At 50.8% G+C, this 14,305-nt stretch overlaps 1 protein-coding gene across 1 annotated transcript in view; it reads right to left on the bottom strand.

The window, feature by feature from the left end:
- Positions 1 to 1,882: 1,882 nt before the first annotated feature.
- ARFRP1 (ARF related protein 1) overlaps positions 1,883 to 14,305 on the bottom strand; it is a 28,997-nt gene continuing 16,574 nt past the window's right edge. The window contains exons 7-8 of the mRNA XM_083507776.1: positions 5,431 to 5,531; positions 1,883 to 2,890 (exon numbers count right to left, since the gene is read on the bottom strand). Coding sequence (XP_083363902.1) covers positions 2,803 to 2,890; positions 5,431 to 5,531 — 189 coding nt within the window. The 3' untranslated portion in view covers positions 1,883 to 2,802. The remainder of the gene's footprint in view (positions 2,891 to 5,430; positions 5,532 to 14,305) is intronic.

Genomic DNA, 14,305 nt, shown 5'->3' on the forward strand with positions numbered 1-14,305 from the left:
TAGAGAAAGAAGGGTGTGTAGCGTTGCTGGGAAACCTTACTCAGCCAGTTTCGAGAGAAATATTGATGAAGAAAAAAACAAACTCCTTGCGGCCCACCCTCTTCTCGCAATCCAGCTGGAAGTCACTCAATTTGGGCTTCTTGCGATGCTACAAAAACGAGGCTTCTCTGCAGAACCAAGCCTGGCAAGAAACGCTCTTTGTGTTCTAAGCATGAATGCGTGTACAAATTACTGGAAAAAATATTTGGAACAGCATATCCGCTTCAGAGTAGGGTTCAAAAATAGAAAGGCTGAGAGTCTGAACAGGTTTCAACATTTCATGAGAGGAATATTTATAAAAATATGAATCAGTAATTTGGATCTGAGCAAATAGAATTATGGCAGGTGCTTGTTGAGCCACCTGGAAAATGTAACCCACAGCTGACAAAACAGGAGAAGCAGAGGCTTTGGGGGCAGAAGGTCACCGACAGCAGCTTTCCAGCTCAGTAACATCACCAGCTCTGCTGAAAACAAAGCTCCTTATGCCGTCAGCTCTCACATCAGGTTACAGCAGGGGGGAAAACCAAAAGAAGCAAGCGCTCTGTTGCAGCAGAGACCACCAGCTCCTTGGCTGCACCTCTCCTTGAACTCATCCACCCCAGCTGGTCATTAAAGAGCTGGCAACCAGGAGGTTAAACCTGAGTTTGCTTCTATCCTCCTCCTCCCCAACCCATTTTCCTTGTGTGCCGTGTTTTTTGAAAAATTATTATTATTATAATAAGCCTGAAGGCAAGGACTTGTCTTGTTTGTATTGATCTGTATTAAGCTGCCCTGGGAGCTGTTTCTTTTTGGCGGAAGAGCAGGATAAAGACAATTAAAACACACTTTATTTATAAGGTAGTTTCTAGGCCCCCTCTCCCTGCATCATCTGATGCTTTCAGGGTGGGTTGCAGCAGAGTAAAACCACAATTAATGAAAGCAGATACAGTGGTACCTCAGGTTAAGAACTTAATTCGTTGCAGAGGTCTGTTCTTAACTTGAAACTGTTCTTAACCTGAAGCACAACTTTAGCTAATGGGGCCGCCGTGCCACCACCGCACTATTTCTGTTCTCATCCTGAAGCAAAGTTCTTAACCCGAGGTACTATTTCTGGGTTAGTGGAGTCTGTAACCTGAAGCGTATGTAACCCGAGGTACCACTGTACAGAATTTGAGTGGACGGGCGGCGGGAACAGTCAGAGCTACAATCACAGCTCCCCGTTTGCAGACATAATGGAGTTTCTAATCTTCCCTGCCCACTCCAAAAGCCCAGATAAATGGACAGGTTCCACCTGACACCAAAATGATGACAACGCTGGCATCAGTCATGCCTCTGGGTCAGCCTATGCCAAGCTAGCACCATCCAGATGCTTCACACTAAGCAGGGTTTGGCAAGGTTTACCTTGCCTGGGCCGGGCCGGTTCACTCCAGCGGAGATCCCTCCATGGGCTTGTGATTTCCGGTGTCTGCGTCTGCACAGATGCGATTTCCGACATCTGCGTCTGCGCAGACGCGATTTCCAACGCCACGAAAGTGAGTCCCCGCGCTGTGCTGGGGACTCGCCAAGCAAGCAACTCGGTTCAGGGACAGCTCGTGGGCTGGTTAAACGACCCCCGTGGCCCACCTGTGGCCCATGGGCCTTAGGTTGCCGACCCCTGCACTAAAGCTTCCATCAGGCCGAGCCAGCTTGGCAAAAGCTGCCCTAGAGAGAGGGCGTTTCAGAGGCCATTTGCATCACAAATGAATGAATAATCTAGGCAAAGCAGGAGTCAGAAGCTGCAAAGGCTGGGGCGAGCAACTTTCATTCCTAAGAAGGGATATTTGAACAGCTCTGCCAGAGAGAGGTAGCCATGAATTCTGCAAAGTTGTACAGAGGAGTATGAAACTTTTATTGAAACAACAATCCCTGTATGGTCTCCCTGGACCCCCGGGGAAATGAACAGAGCATCTCAGTGCCAGCCAGATACAGAAGAACCACAATTTTCTTCATTTGACTGAGACAAGAGACAAAACGTTTTCCGAATGCAGCTTCCCTCTAGCAAAGACCACTGTGGGAGCACAACATCACAGGGCAGGCTTTGGCTTTTGGTCTCTGCAATGCTGCAGATCAAATCAGCAAAACCAACTGGAAATATAAGACCAAAAAATAAAATAAAAAAATCAATTTTGATCCTATACAGCAGTTTCAGCCAAGCTGGTGCCCTTCAGAGATTGTGGACCACAACTCCCCGTTAGCCCCAGCGATGCCTCAGTCCCACTGTGGGATTTGTGACATGTTCTCTTTGTTACAAAGGAACCGTCATCTCCCACGCCAATCCCCACTTTGCCTTACAAACACCCTTGAGCCTCTGCCGTCAATGCAATTCTGGATTTTGGAAGGCAACTTCCAACAGGAAATAGGGATATTAGTCCCTGCCCTCCCCCCCAATCGAATCCAAGCACCAATTTCCATCCGATTAGCCATCGCAAGGACCTTCAGTCAATTCCACAGGTTAAAAGCGACACAGAAGGAGCTCAAGGCCTTTCACTCTTACAATGCACAGGTGCACAAGCACAGCTGATGGCGGTCACACCCCTTAAGCGCTCAGGAGAGAGCACAGGGTAAAGACTTCAGTCTGACTTCTCTTGTGAGAGACCAAAAGAGGACATTCATGCCTTGAGCCCAGGCCAGATCTCTTTGGGGGGGGGGGTTGGGAGAGAGAGGGTGGGGAGGGAGAAAGATAGAGAAAGAGCCGTGAGTCTGTGCGGGACAAAGGTGTCCAGTGCTCAGTTCCTCAGTGGTCCTTTACGTGATGTCCTTCTGCCTGGGGGGGCGATGGATATTCCTCACCACGCACTTCACCATCCATTCGATCCCTTCGTTCACCCCTTTTCTGAGGACACACAAAAAAAGAAAAGGCCACCACTTATCACCCCCATCTTTGCAGTGTTCCTTCTGCCTTCAGAAATCCTTCCCATCACTCTCTAGGGCAGTGAGGCCAAACCTTTTGATGCTACCACCCCCTTGGTTCCATAAACTCATCCCCCACCCCACCCTATTAAAAAGCATCATTCAGAACAGCAGTTTGCATGACCCACTAAGGAAGATGACAACACTTAAAATTCAATACAGTAACAACTCATTGCACATTTATTCAAAACCCAATTAAAATTATTTAGCTTTATTCATTTAACAAAACCGGTAAACTTAATACCAGCTTTTCAAAGTCTGGTTGTCATTTACACTTCCAGCACTCCCCTAGAGGAACACGCCCCCCAGGTACCTCCCAATTTGGGAATCATGGGTCTAGGGTCTCCCCATAGCCCCTTCCCTTTCCCATCTCCTGCTGTCTACATCTATGCTGCAGAAGGGTGCATTTTGAGAACAAACACGCTATATACCGTATTTTTCGCTCTATAACACGCACCAGACCATAACATGCACGTAGTTTTTAGAGGAGGAAAACAAGAAAAAAAATATTCTAAACGAAATAGTGGATATATGATTTTTGTGGTTCATGCTGTGGCCACAGACATGTGATCTGACAGTGAGTTTGGAGTAGTCCAATGCAAAAATCCTGAGGATCCATGTGGATCCATGCTTTGTAACCACGGAGGAGGGAAGGAAGGGGAACCATGGATCCTCTGCTCACGACTGCAGCAGATTCCCCCGCCACCCGCAGGCATTCGCTCCATAACACGCACAGACATTTCCCCTTACTTTCTAGGAGGAAAAAAGTGAGTGTTATGGTGCAAAAAATACGGTAAATTCTAATAATAATAATAATAATAATAATAATAATAATAATAATAGGATAACATCACACAGGGGCTCTTCATGCTCCAGGTCATGCAACTTAAAAGGTTGCATATCACAGGCTGGGTCATTTCTATTCGAGGTCACCTTGCTGGGTAGCCACAGGTGGCCAAGAAGTCAGTGCAGGTGAGGGCAGGAATAGGTGAGGGAAGCCCAGGTTTCCCTCTTCCTTCCCTGCCAGCCCTCTAGGTCTCCATTGTGAGCTATAGAGGGAGGTTTCATATTCCGCAACTAGGACAGAAACACAGCAGGCTGGTGGCGAAGGAGATGGAACCTGTCAGGGGACTGCCATCGGAACAGGGAAGGGAGGCCGGGGGATAAAGAGAGCCTCCGACGCTTCTGAGGAGCAGCTCATCGTCCAGCGGTGAGGAAAGCCACACCTCCAGTGGAGGGAAGGGGCCAGCCAAGCGAGGAGAGGGCTCAAAGATGCTGCTGAGAGCCCCAGCGCCTCACCTAGCCCAGCTGGCCAGGAGGCACACAAGCCGTTTCCGCCGCCCAGCCTGCGCAGAGGGGTGAAACGGAAGGAGGGGAGGTGGAGATTTGGGGTGTCTAAGTTCTTATGCTGGGGGTGGGGGACTGGAAGGGGCCACTCCCGTATTCTGCAGGTGACTAAGGCAGACATGAACTTTGTGGTTCTGTACTGTAAATAAAGGTAAAGGGACCCCTGACCATTAGGTCCAGTCGTGACCGACTCTGGGGTTGCGGCGCTCATCTCGCTCTATAGGCCGAGGGAGCCGGCGTTTGTCCGCAAACAGCTTCCGGGTCATGTGGCCAGCATGACCAAGCTGCTTCTGGTGAACCAGAGCAGTGCACGGAAATGCCGTTCACCTTCCCGCTAGAGTGGTACCTATTTATCTACTTGCACTTTGATGTGCTTTTGAACTGCTAGGTTAGCAGGAACAGGGACCGAGCAACGGGAGCTCACCCCGTCATGGGGATTCAAACCGCCGACCTTCTGATCAGCAAGTCCTAGGCTCTGTGGTTTAACCCACAGTGCCACCCGCATCCCTGTACTGTACTGTAAATAGTTTGCACCAATAAAACCTGTCGGAGACAGGTCGGAGCCCTGCCTGCTTACTCACGAGCAACCAATACCAGGCATCTGACAGAACCCTTTGTCCCTTTGCCAAAGGCACCCCGATGGTGCGTCAGTGCTGGCTTCCCCTTTTGCCAGCTTGTTCATAAGCCTGGTTTAATCACTCCTTTGTTCTTTGCCAGGGTTTGCCTCCCGACTGTTGTTGTAGCTCAGCACTGCCACTCCTTGCCAGCTCACACAGGTCGCTCGGCGATCTTAAGGGCCAGCTAGCAAATTTTGTGGCTGAGATCGGATGCAGCGTCAGCCGCCTATGCCTCATCAGCCTCAAGGAGGCAGCCTCCCATGTAAGCCACCTCTTTTGGTGCGGTCAGAAGGCAATCTGGCAGCAGGCCTCCCCTCGACCTCAAGGGTAGACGGTGCAACCACAGGCCAGGGCTGGTATTTCCCCTCTATACCATGATAGAGTAGAAGGGTTCTGTCTTCATACTTCTCCAGCCTATGACGGCATCCACCCGGGACATGCACCCTCTTTTGTTGCTGCTTTGCACCAGAGCACTGATGGGCTGCCCTTCTAAACTTACCCTGTCAGAGCAGAGCAGGCTTGGGTCAGGCAGTCTCTCTTCCCGATTTTGTTGATGCAGTCGCTGAAAGCCGTTTTGATGTCAGGAATGGACAGGCAGCTCTGCAGGAGTAAACGAGGGAGTAACTGTCAGAGGTTTGTCCTTTTACAAAGCGCCTCCTTCGCTCACCTACAGCGAGTCTCCCAGGACTTGGAAGCCAGGGCAAGATATATTGGATCAGCTTATGCGCTGAGCCAAACTCTAAGGACCTGAAAATCATCTAGGCCAGACTCACTGCCAGACACAAGCCGCAGAGAGAATTGTGCAACTCTACTTTACTCAGAAGCCTAGCCAAAGCGTGAGTCTGCTCATATTTAGGAAGCAATGTAATGCTAAGCCCCTTTTAGTCATTAAGGCTATTCTCTGCAGAAACAAGGACATCTGTAAACAAATGCACATGTGGTGTTAGAGTGCCATGCAACCGGGAACTCTGCTTTTTCATGCTTCCTAATAGCCCAGAACTCTGTCAGTGCACATTGCAAATGTGTGTGCCAACTTTTTATTTTTAATGCACCTTTTATTTAGGCAAATAAGACGGGGGAAACGAAACAATGTCAGCTGACTTTAACAATAAAAATGTTCCATCGACCCTGAGTTCAAAGTATAGTTTAACAGACACAGTCCATATGTTCAAACAAGTATCCAAATGAAACTGATGATTTTAAGCTATATGTGCAAATGCCAAGTTTTCAAAATGCTGCGCAGACGTTACTTCTGCCATCCTTACAGCAATTCTCACAGTGTTTTATTTGGGCAGGCTCTTGATGGCTGTAGTTAAGTTGCCAGAGATATTACAGGTATCAGTGTCAAACTATATTTCGGTCACACACCAGCACAAGATAAAACACGCGGATAAATGGAGCACGTAAGACTCAAAACAGGTAAGGGATAAAAACTAGTAATTAAAAGCACCATGCTTTCTTTTGTTCACTTTTTAAAAATGTGTCTGAATTGTTCCAGCCCACACTTAAACCGCAGCTGCTGGGAGACAAACAGGGATTTACGAATAAGTGGTAAATCAAACATATAGTACCAGGGTTGAGCAATAGATAAGGAAATACGAGTAAGATGTTTTAAAAGAAACTTCCTCAGTTGTTTTCAGATTGCTGGAATTATAAAGAGGAGGAATCGTCCACATCTGCGCAAAGTTGCGTTACTGCTTGGCCATTTAAGTCAAGTCATTTGTGTTTAAGTTCAATGTCATCATTGGGGAAAATTCCAGAGTTCCAAAACAGCAGGAAGAGGTCCATGAAGCAATAATTACTGAGAGGGATTAGTACCGAAGGACCTCCAGCGAACTGCCTTAGGACAGAGATGGCTAAGTCCCCTGGGTATTCAATTAGGACGACGTAATAAACATAACAAAGATAGCAGGCGTCATGCATTCGTGGAAGAAAGCAGTGTTTGGAAGAGGCTCAGGAACCAAGACAAAAACCTAGCAGACGGGTTTTGGTGAGATACTTCCCTGAGATTTTGATTGCTCGTGGAAAATGCAAAGCACTTTTGCCATTCCCTTATATACACACTCTCGGTCTAGCCTAAGCCATCTCGCTGCAACTCGGTGAGGCAGCTTGGGGGGAGAGGGCCCAGAGAGGGGTTTGGGTCTGGCTCCAGAGGTAAACGAGACCCCTTCTTCAGTGCAGCACAAACAGCCCTCGCTGCAAAGCGGAAAGGCAAATGTCATGTGCCCAGAGCTAGTAGTAAATGTTGAACTAAATGCTATAATTAACAAAACAATGTAATGCACCAAGATCAGCTAGGAGCCAATCCATTTATTGTGGCATAAACTGCTATGGGCTACAGTACAGCTTTACTCATGCTGCCTCTGGATCCACAGAATTAGTTAATTAACAGCATTTTTGCCCTACCTGCATACTTCTCTCCCTCTCCCATTTTATCCTCACCGCAACCCTGTGAGGTAGCTCAGGATGGAATACATTGGCTGATCCCTCAGTGAGCTTCATGGTTGAGTGGGGTTTTGAATCCTAGTCTCCCAGGTCCTAGTCCCGCACTCTAACCACTACATAACACTGCCAGCACGAGTAGCAGCCACTGACGTACTTCTCTTTCACCACGAATCTATCCAATTCCTTTTTAAAGCCTTCCAAGGCCACGGCCATGGCCAGATTTTATGGAACAATGTTGTTTTCCAATAAAAGGGGCGGAGATGGTGGAGTCAGACAGATCTTCCGAAGTCTGGGGGGCACCTCCCTGGCAGAGTACTCAACCAGCAGTGCACTCAATAACTACAGAATACAGGGCAGGACCTCCACATGAACAGGTTCATGCAGGCAAAGGCAGTCCTGTAGGTATATGGATACTAAACAGCTTGGCTTTTTTAAAAAGTCGGAACCAGAACTCTGAATGCCAAAGGAGACCGGATAGGCTCCTGCGTCCGTCTCTTAAGTCTGTGTGTGGTCTTTCAGATATCATCTTTGTAGTGTTTGTGTGCTGGGGGGGTTGACACAGAATGCTTGGAACTCAAGTCTAAAACAATCCTTCCCGTAAAAGCCTCCAGGTCATGTAAGGACAAAGGGATGGGAACCGGCCCCACTTAGCTAATGGAGCAGCATGACGTTATAACAATAAGTACACAAGAGCACAAAGGTGTCCCTGTAAAAGAACCAGCATATTAGATGTTGCACAATCCTTAGGAAACCTTTCCCAGGCAGATCCATTAACACAGCTGTGTGCCTGCGAGTTTCTGGACTCAACAGCACTAAATCTCTTAAGCTCGGAAAGTTGTTTGTCCGTCTGTTCTGTATACATTCAGACAACTCTTCATATATGGTCAGCAAACTTTGCACGATATGGACCCTGAGTTCGAGGAGCAGGTCTGGGTCTATGTTTTGCTCCGATGAGACACCATTTTGAACCAAGATAGCAGGCGGAACCTTCCAAAGGAGATTAGCACATCATTTACAGCATCCTTAACTGCCTGGAGAAATTGTCTTCAGAGGAGGTCCTGGCACTCCCCAAAGCAACTGTTACAGAGGAGTAGGCTGGTCAATTGTTATGGACCGGCTGGACGAAGGGAACTGGTGGGAGGCAGCAGCTGGGGAACCCCCAAGGGAAGAAGGCTCAGAGCCAGGGGGTTGGTGGTGGTGGGACGACATCAAGAAGTCAAAGGGAGAAGAGGGAGCAGACTGGGAGGAGGAAGTGTCGGAAGCTGAAAAGGTAATAGGGTTTAGGGAACAGGAGGTGGCTGTGCCAGAGGGTAGTCTCTAGACCAGCGATTCTCAACCTGTGGGTCCCCAGATGTTGTTGGACTACAACTCCCATCATCCCTGAGCTCTGGCCTTGCTAGCTAGGGGTGATGGGAGTTGTAGTTCAACAACATCTGGGGACCCACAGGTTGAGAAAGGCTGCTCTAGACCATGGGCAGGCAAACTAAGGGCTGGGGCCCGGATCCGGCCCAATCGCCTTTTAAATCCGGCCTGCAGACGGTCTGGGAATCAGCATGTTTTTATATGAGTAGAATGTGTCCTTTTATTTAAAATGAATCTGGGTTATTTGTGGGGCCTGTCTGGTGTTTTTACATGAGTAGAATGTGCGCTTTTATTCAAAATCTGGGTTATTTGTGGGGCATAGGAATTCGTTCATTATTATTTTTTTCAAAATATAGTCTGGCCCCCCACAAGGTCTGTGCGACAGTGGACCGGCCCCCTGCGGAAAATGTTTGCTGACCCCTGGTCTAGACCCAGAGGCAGGAGAGGAGGAAGGCCAGGAGATAGAGATGAGATAGGATGCTGAAGAATCCAGGGAATCTCCCCCTCCTGCTGCAACCAGCTCCTCTCCCCCCAGTCTCCCAGAACAAGTAGAGGAATGAAGAGAGCAGAGCAATGAGGGACTAGATGAAAGAGCTGAGATTGCTAGGGAAGGACCTGGGATGGGGGGGGGAGTCTTAGGGAGCAGTGGGAAGACACAGACCTTCAGTCCTCGCAACTGCCTCATTCGGGGAAGACCTACTGGGAAGGATTGCTGTGCTCACCAGGCCTGCGCTCTTTTGTTTCCTGGAATAAAGATTTAACTTCACTGACATCGGGCGCTTTTATTGTTTTATTGCTGACCCACGCCTCACTCCAGTTCCTGACATCAAAAGACACTGAGACGGAGCAGGGGGTCTGGGGCCCTAGGAACAGAGGGAGCTGCCTTTTGCAGACTCATCTAGCCCCATCATAGCTACACTGAAAAGGGATTTAGAGAGCCTCTCTCAGCCCTGCCAGTTTATGCCACGGATTTGAACCGGGGACATTTTGTATGTGATTTTTTCTATGTAATAATAACAACAAAAAATGTCTATATTTTAATTGGACTTATGTTGTGATCATGGTATCTCCCCTACCAGGTAAGTAATTGGACTTATGTTTAATTGTTTTTTAATTATTGTCTTTTCGTAAGTTTTTAGCTACAGTGGTGCCCCACAAGATGAATGCCTCGCAAGACGGAAAACCCGCTAGACGAAAGGGTTTTCCGTTTCTGAGCTGCTTTGCAAGACGATTTTCCCTATGGGCTTGCTTTGCAAGACGAAAACGTCTTGCAAGTGTTCCGTTTTTTCCCCGCTCCCCCCCTTTTTCTAATCCGCTAATCCGCTAATAGCCTTTTAGCTGCTAATCCGCTAAGCCTTTAATAGCCGCTGTCAGGGGTTTAGGAGCAGAGGCACGGGCAAGGGAGGAAACAGAGAGCGAAGGGGAGGAGGCAGAAGAAAAGATGAGTGATGACGACGACCCGAGATCTCCTAGTCTTTCCAGTGAATCAGAGGATTCACAGAAAGGAGCACCAGTGGCCAGGGCAAGGGGGGAGTCTAGGGGGGCACCCCAGGAAGATAGAGCCAGAGGGGACTCAGAGGGGAGCAGCTGGAAATCGGGACCAGCGTCACCGCCAGGAAGCAGGGAAGAGGAAAGGAGCCAGGGGGGAAGCGCTGGCAGCTCACCACAGGAGGGAGGGCATGAGTCAGGAGTGGCCACACCTCCATCGGGGAGCGAAGAAACGGTTAAGAGGAAAGTGGAAGGTTGGGCGCGCGCGCCAAGTTCAAATGCAGAGGAAGGCGGCGCAGTAAGCAGCCCCGAAAGGGAACCAGGTCCTAAAGCCCGGCGCAAGGAGGCAGGAGGGTCCGGGTCAGCGTCAGAAGAATCCCGGAAGGAAGAAGCCCCGGGGGGTAGAGGGACCCAGAGGAGGACAGTCAGGCGGAAAAGGTGGAGCAAGGCTAGGATATTAAGTTGGTGCACACGGGGCGGAGACTCAGACGGAGCTTCGCCGATCTAGCTACTAGACGTAGAGTTGCGCGCAGCAGCGTGAGAATGGAAACTGTAATTCAATAAAGACTTTTACTTAATGATCGCTGGCTAGCGTGATCCTCTGTGAGCTAGGATCTTCAAGCAGCTCTGACAGTAAGCTCCGTCTCACGATTGTGGGCATCTACAGCCTCGAGGAGGGGAGAGAAACAGGTGCCTACTAGCGAGCTCACGAACGGCAGACGACATGACGGCTGAGCAGCAGATAGAGGAACTCAGAAAAGCAGTGGCACAACTGAATGCCGAGGCTCTCGCATCCAGGAAGAGAGAGGAGGAAGCAGCTGCCGCCTGCAGGGATCTCCAGGTCAGGTTAGACGTGCTGACAAAGCAGACACCCCGGCAGGAGGGAATTGGGTTGGCGAGACGGACAGGCGGGCTGGTCTCTCACTTCGATGGGAACCTGCAACAGTATCCCAACTTTAGAGCCGACGTACTGTGCGCACTGCAACTGCTGCATAAAGACTTTAGAGATGAGCAAGAGAGAGTGGGATTCATCATGTCCCATTTGCATGGGGATGCTAGAGCATGGCTACGCAATTTATGGAGAGATAAGGATCCGGCGCTCCAGAATGCAGATGCCTTTATTAAAGCGATGGATGGGTGTTTTTTATCAAGTATTGACGTGGATCTTGCACGGAAGGAGGTGCATGGGCTGAGACAAGGGAGGGCCAGCGTCAGGCAGTATCATGCCCGCTTTTTCGCCTTGGTCAGTGCCCTGGAATGGGACAGAGATTCGGCTCCTGTAAGAGACCTCTTTTGGGAGGGGCTGCACAACTCGATTAAAGATGAGATCGCGAGGGGGGAGAGACCCCGAACCACCCAGGAGGTCGTTCAGAGGGCACTGGCAGTGGGGGTGAGGCTGGAAGGACGTCCGTGGAGCAGGGACGAAGGGCGTGGAGGGCGCGAACCAGCCAGGGGCCCCTCCTTCCTTCCCAGAGAAGCAGCGCGGGCGCAATCCACGCCTCCGCCAGGAGGAGGAGCCGAACCTATGGAGGTTGGAGGTGCAAGGGCTCAGTCAGCAACCAGAGCCCTAGCACCGGCAGCAGTGAAAGCGAAGCCTCCTAGAGGGAACAGGAAGTGTTACGTCTGTGAGGAGCCAGGGCATATGGCAAAAGAGTGTCCCCAGAGGCTCCACAAGCTTACTGCAGCCTCGGCAATGGTGACTGCAGCAACGCAGCAAGGGGGACCACAGCAGGGAAACGACGCAGTCTGGCTGGAGGAAGAGGCCCTGGGGCCCAGCCAGACGTGTTAGTGACGCAGTCCCCAGAGGTTTTACAGCCCGTGAACCCCCTCCCGCCCAAACCAGTGGTGAGGCTCACCGCATCTCTCCAGCTGCCCAATGGAATCACCACTGACGTGCCAATCACTATTGACTCAGGAAGCAATGCGGACTTTATAGGGCAGGACTTTGTCGACCGGCACGCTATACAGTTGCTGCCTGCCACGCTGCCCCTGCAGGTTGTCACGGTGGATGGCAGGGAGTTGCTAGGGGGGCAAGTGGTGAAGCAGACGCCGCCCATGGCGATGCGACTTGGAAATCACAAAGAAATCATCAGCTTCAATGTCACTCAACTATCGGATACGCCCATTGTATTGGGAATGAGTTGGCTGGACAAGCACAGCCCAACGCTGGCTTGGTACCAGAGGCAGCTGATCTTCGGCTCTTCCTTTTGTGCTGAACACTGCATCATGCCCCGGCAGGAAGGAGAGGAAGAGGAGTCACAGCTGCTGCTAGGCACGCTGCAAGCGATTCCCCACAAGTACGCAGAATTTTTGGAAGTTTTCTGCGAGAAGGAGGCAGACAGGCTACCCCCTCACAGACCATATGACTGCAAGATTGACCTGCTGCCGGGGGTGGCGCTGCCTAAGGGGAAACTGTATTCCATGTCAGAGGACGAGCTGCAGGAACTCAAACAGTTCATAGATCATAATTTGGAGCGCGGTTTCATCCGAGAGTCCAAGGCAGCGGGGGGCAGTCCAGTATTCTTTGTTAAAAAGCGAGACACGCCCCAAAAAAGACTGGTCGTGGACTATCGCATTTTAAACAATGGGACCAAGCCGTCGGACTTCCCCATGCCCCGAATCGACGACCTCCTGGCGAAGGTGCGGAAGGGAAAAGTGTTCACCAAGTTAGACCTGCGAGGGGCGTACAACCTCATTCGTATGCGGGAGGGAGATGAGTGGAAGACGGCCATGTTCACGCCACTGGGTACCTACGAATACAGAGTTATGCCCTTTGGATTGCAAAATGGCTCCCACGTTTTTCAAGCTTTCATGCATCACGTGTTGGCGGGACTTCTCTACAAGACGTGCGTCTGTTTCTTAGATGACATCCTGATCTTTTCGGAATCGCAGCAGGAGCATGACAGACACGTCAAGGAAGTGCTGACCAGACTAAAGCAACATAGGCTCTACGCCAAGCTGGAGAAGTGCCAATTTGACGTGACGGAGGTGGATTTTCTGGGCTACAAGTTGTCTGACAAGGGGCTCGCCATGGACAGCGCCAAGGTTCGCGCGGTATTGGATTGGAAGAGTCCACGCAACCGGAAGGAGGTCCAAAGGTTTGTCGGCTTTGCGAACTTCTATCGCAAGTTTATCAAGGGCTTCGCTATGCAGACAGCGGCCATCACAGACACGCTTAGCTCCAAGAAAAAGAAGTTCGTTTGGACAGAGGAGGCGGAGCAGTCCTTTCAGGCACTCAAGCGTCTCTTCGCGTCGGAAGAGCAGCTGCTTCACGTCAACCCCAGCAGGCCGATGAGGGTGGAGACAGACGCCTCGGACAGAGCCGTGGGGGCGGTCCTGCTGCAAAAGGACCAGCAGGGGGTGTGGCGACCGGCAGCGTTTTACTCCAGGAAGCTCAGCAAGTCCGAGCAGAACTACACCATCTGGGACAGGGAGTTGCTGGCCATTCATGCAGCGTTTAAAGCGTGGAGGCACTTCCTGATCGGCGCCAAGCACACGGTGCAGGTTTGCACGGACCACAAGAATCTGGAGCACTGGCGCACGGCACAGTTCCTAAACCAGAGGCAGATACGTTGGGCGGAGTTTTTTGCGAACTTCGACTTCCGCATAGAGTATGTCCCGGGGGACACTAACATCATGGCGGACGCCCTCTCCCGTAAGCCACAGTATCTGGAGGACGCAACGCCAGCGGCCGCCATGCACATCTTCGCACCAACAGTATGGGCGTGCGCCGCGGCCACCGTGGACCTGGAGGCGGTGCGACGAGCGTTGCAGGATGACTCCTTCGCGCAAGCAAAGATGGCAGAGGTGCAAAGGGGCACGGCTGCGGCCGACGGTTTCCAGCTATGAGATGGATTGCTCATCCGTAAAGGGGCCATCTACGTGCCGGGAGACGACCTTCGCGCCAAGGTGCTGCAGCAGCTGCACGACGCGCCCACGGCCGGGCACTTTGGCAAGGAGAAGACGGTGGAATTAGTAGCCAGGGATTTCTGGTGGCCTGGAATGAGAGGGGAGGTCGCAGACTACGTGGCGAGGTGTGACACCTGCCAGAGGGCCAAACCAGTGCACAAACCGCCGGC

This window comes from Podarcis liolepis (genome assembly GCF_965112155.1).
Source record: "Podarcis liolepis genome assembly, chromosome: 6".
NCBI classification, from domain to species: Eukaryota; Metazoa; Chordata; class Lepidosauria; order Squamata; family Lacertidae; genus Podarcis; species Podarcis liolepis.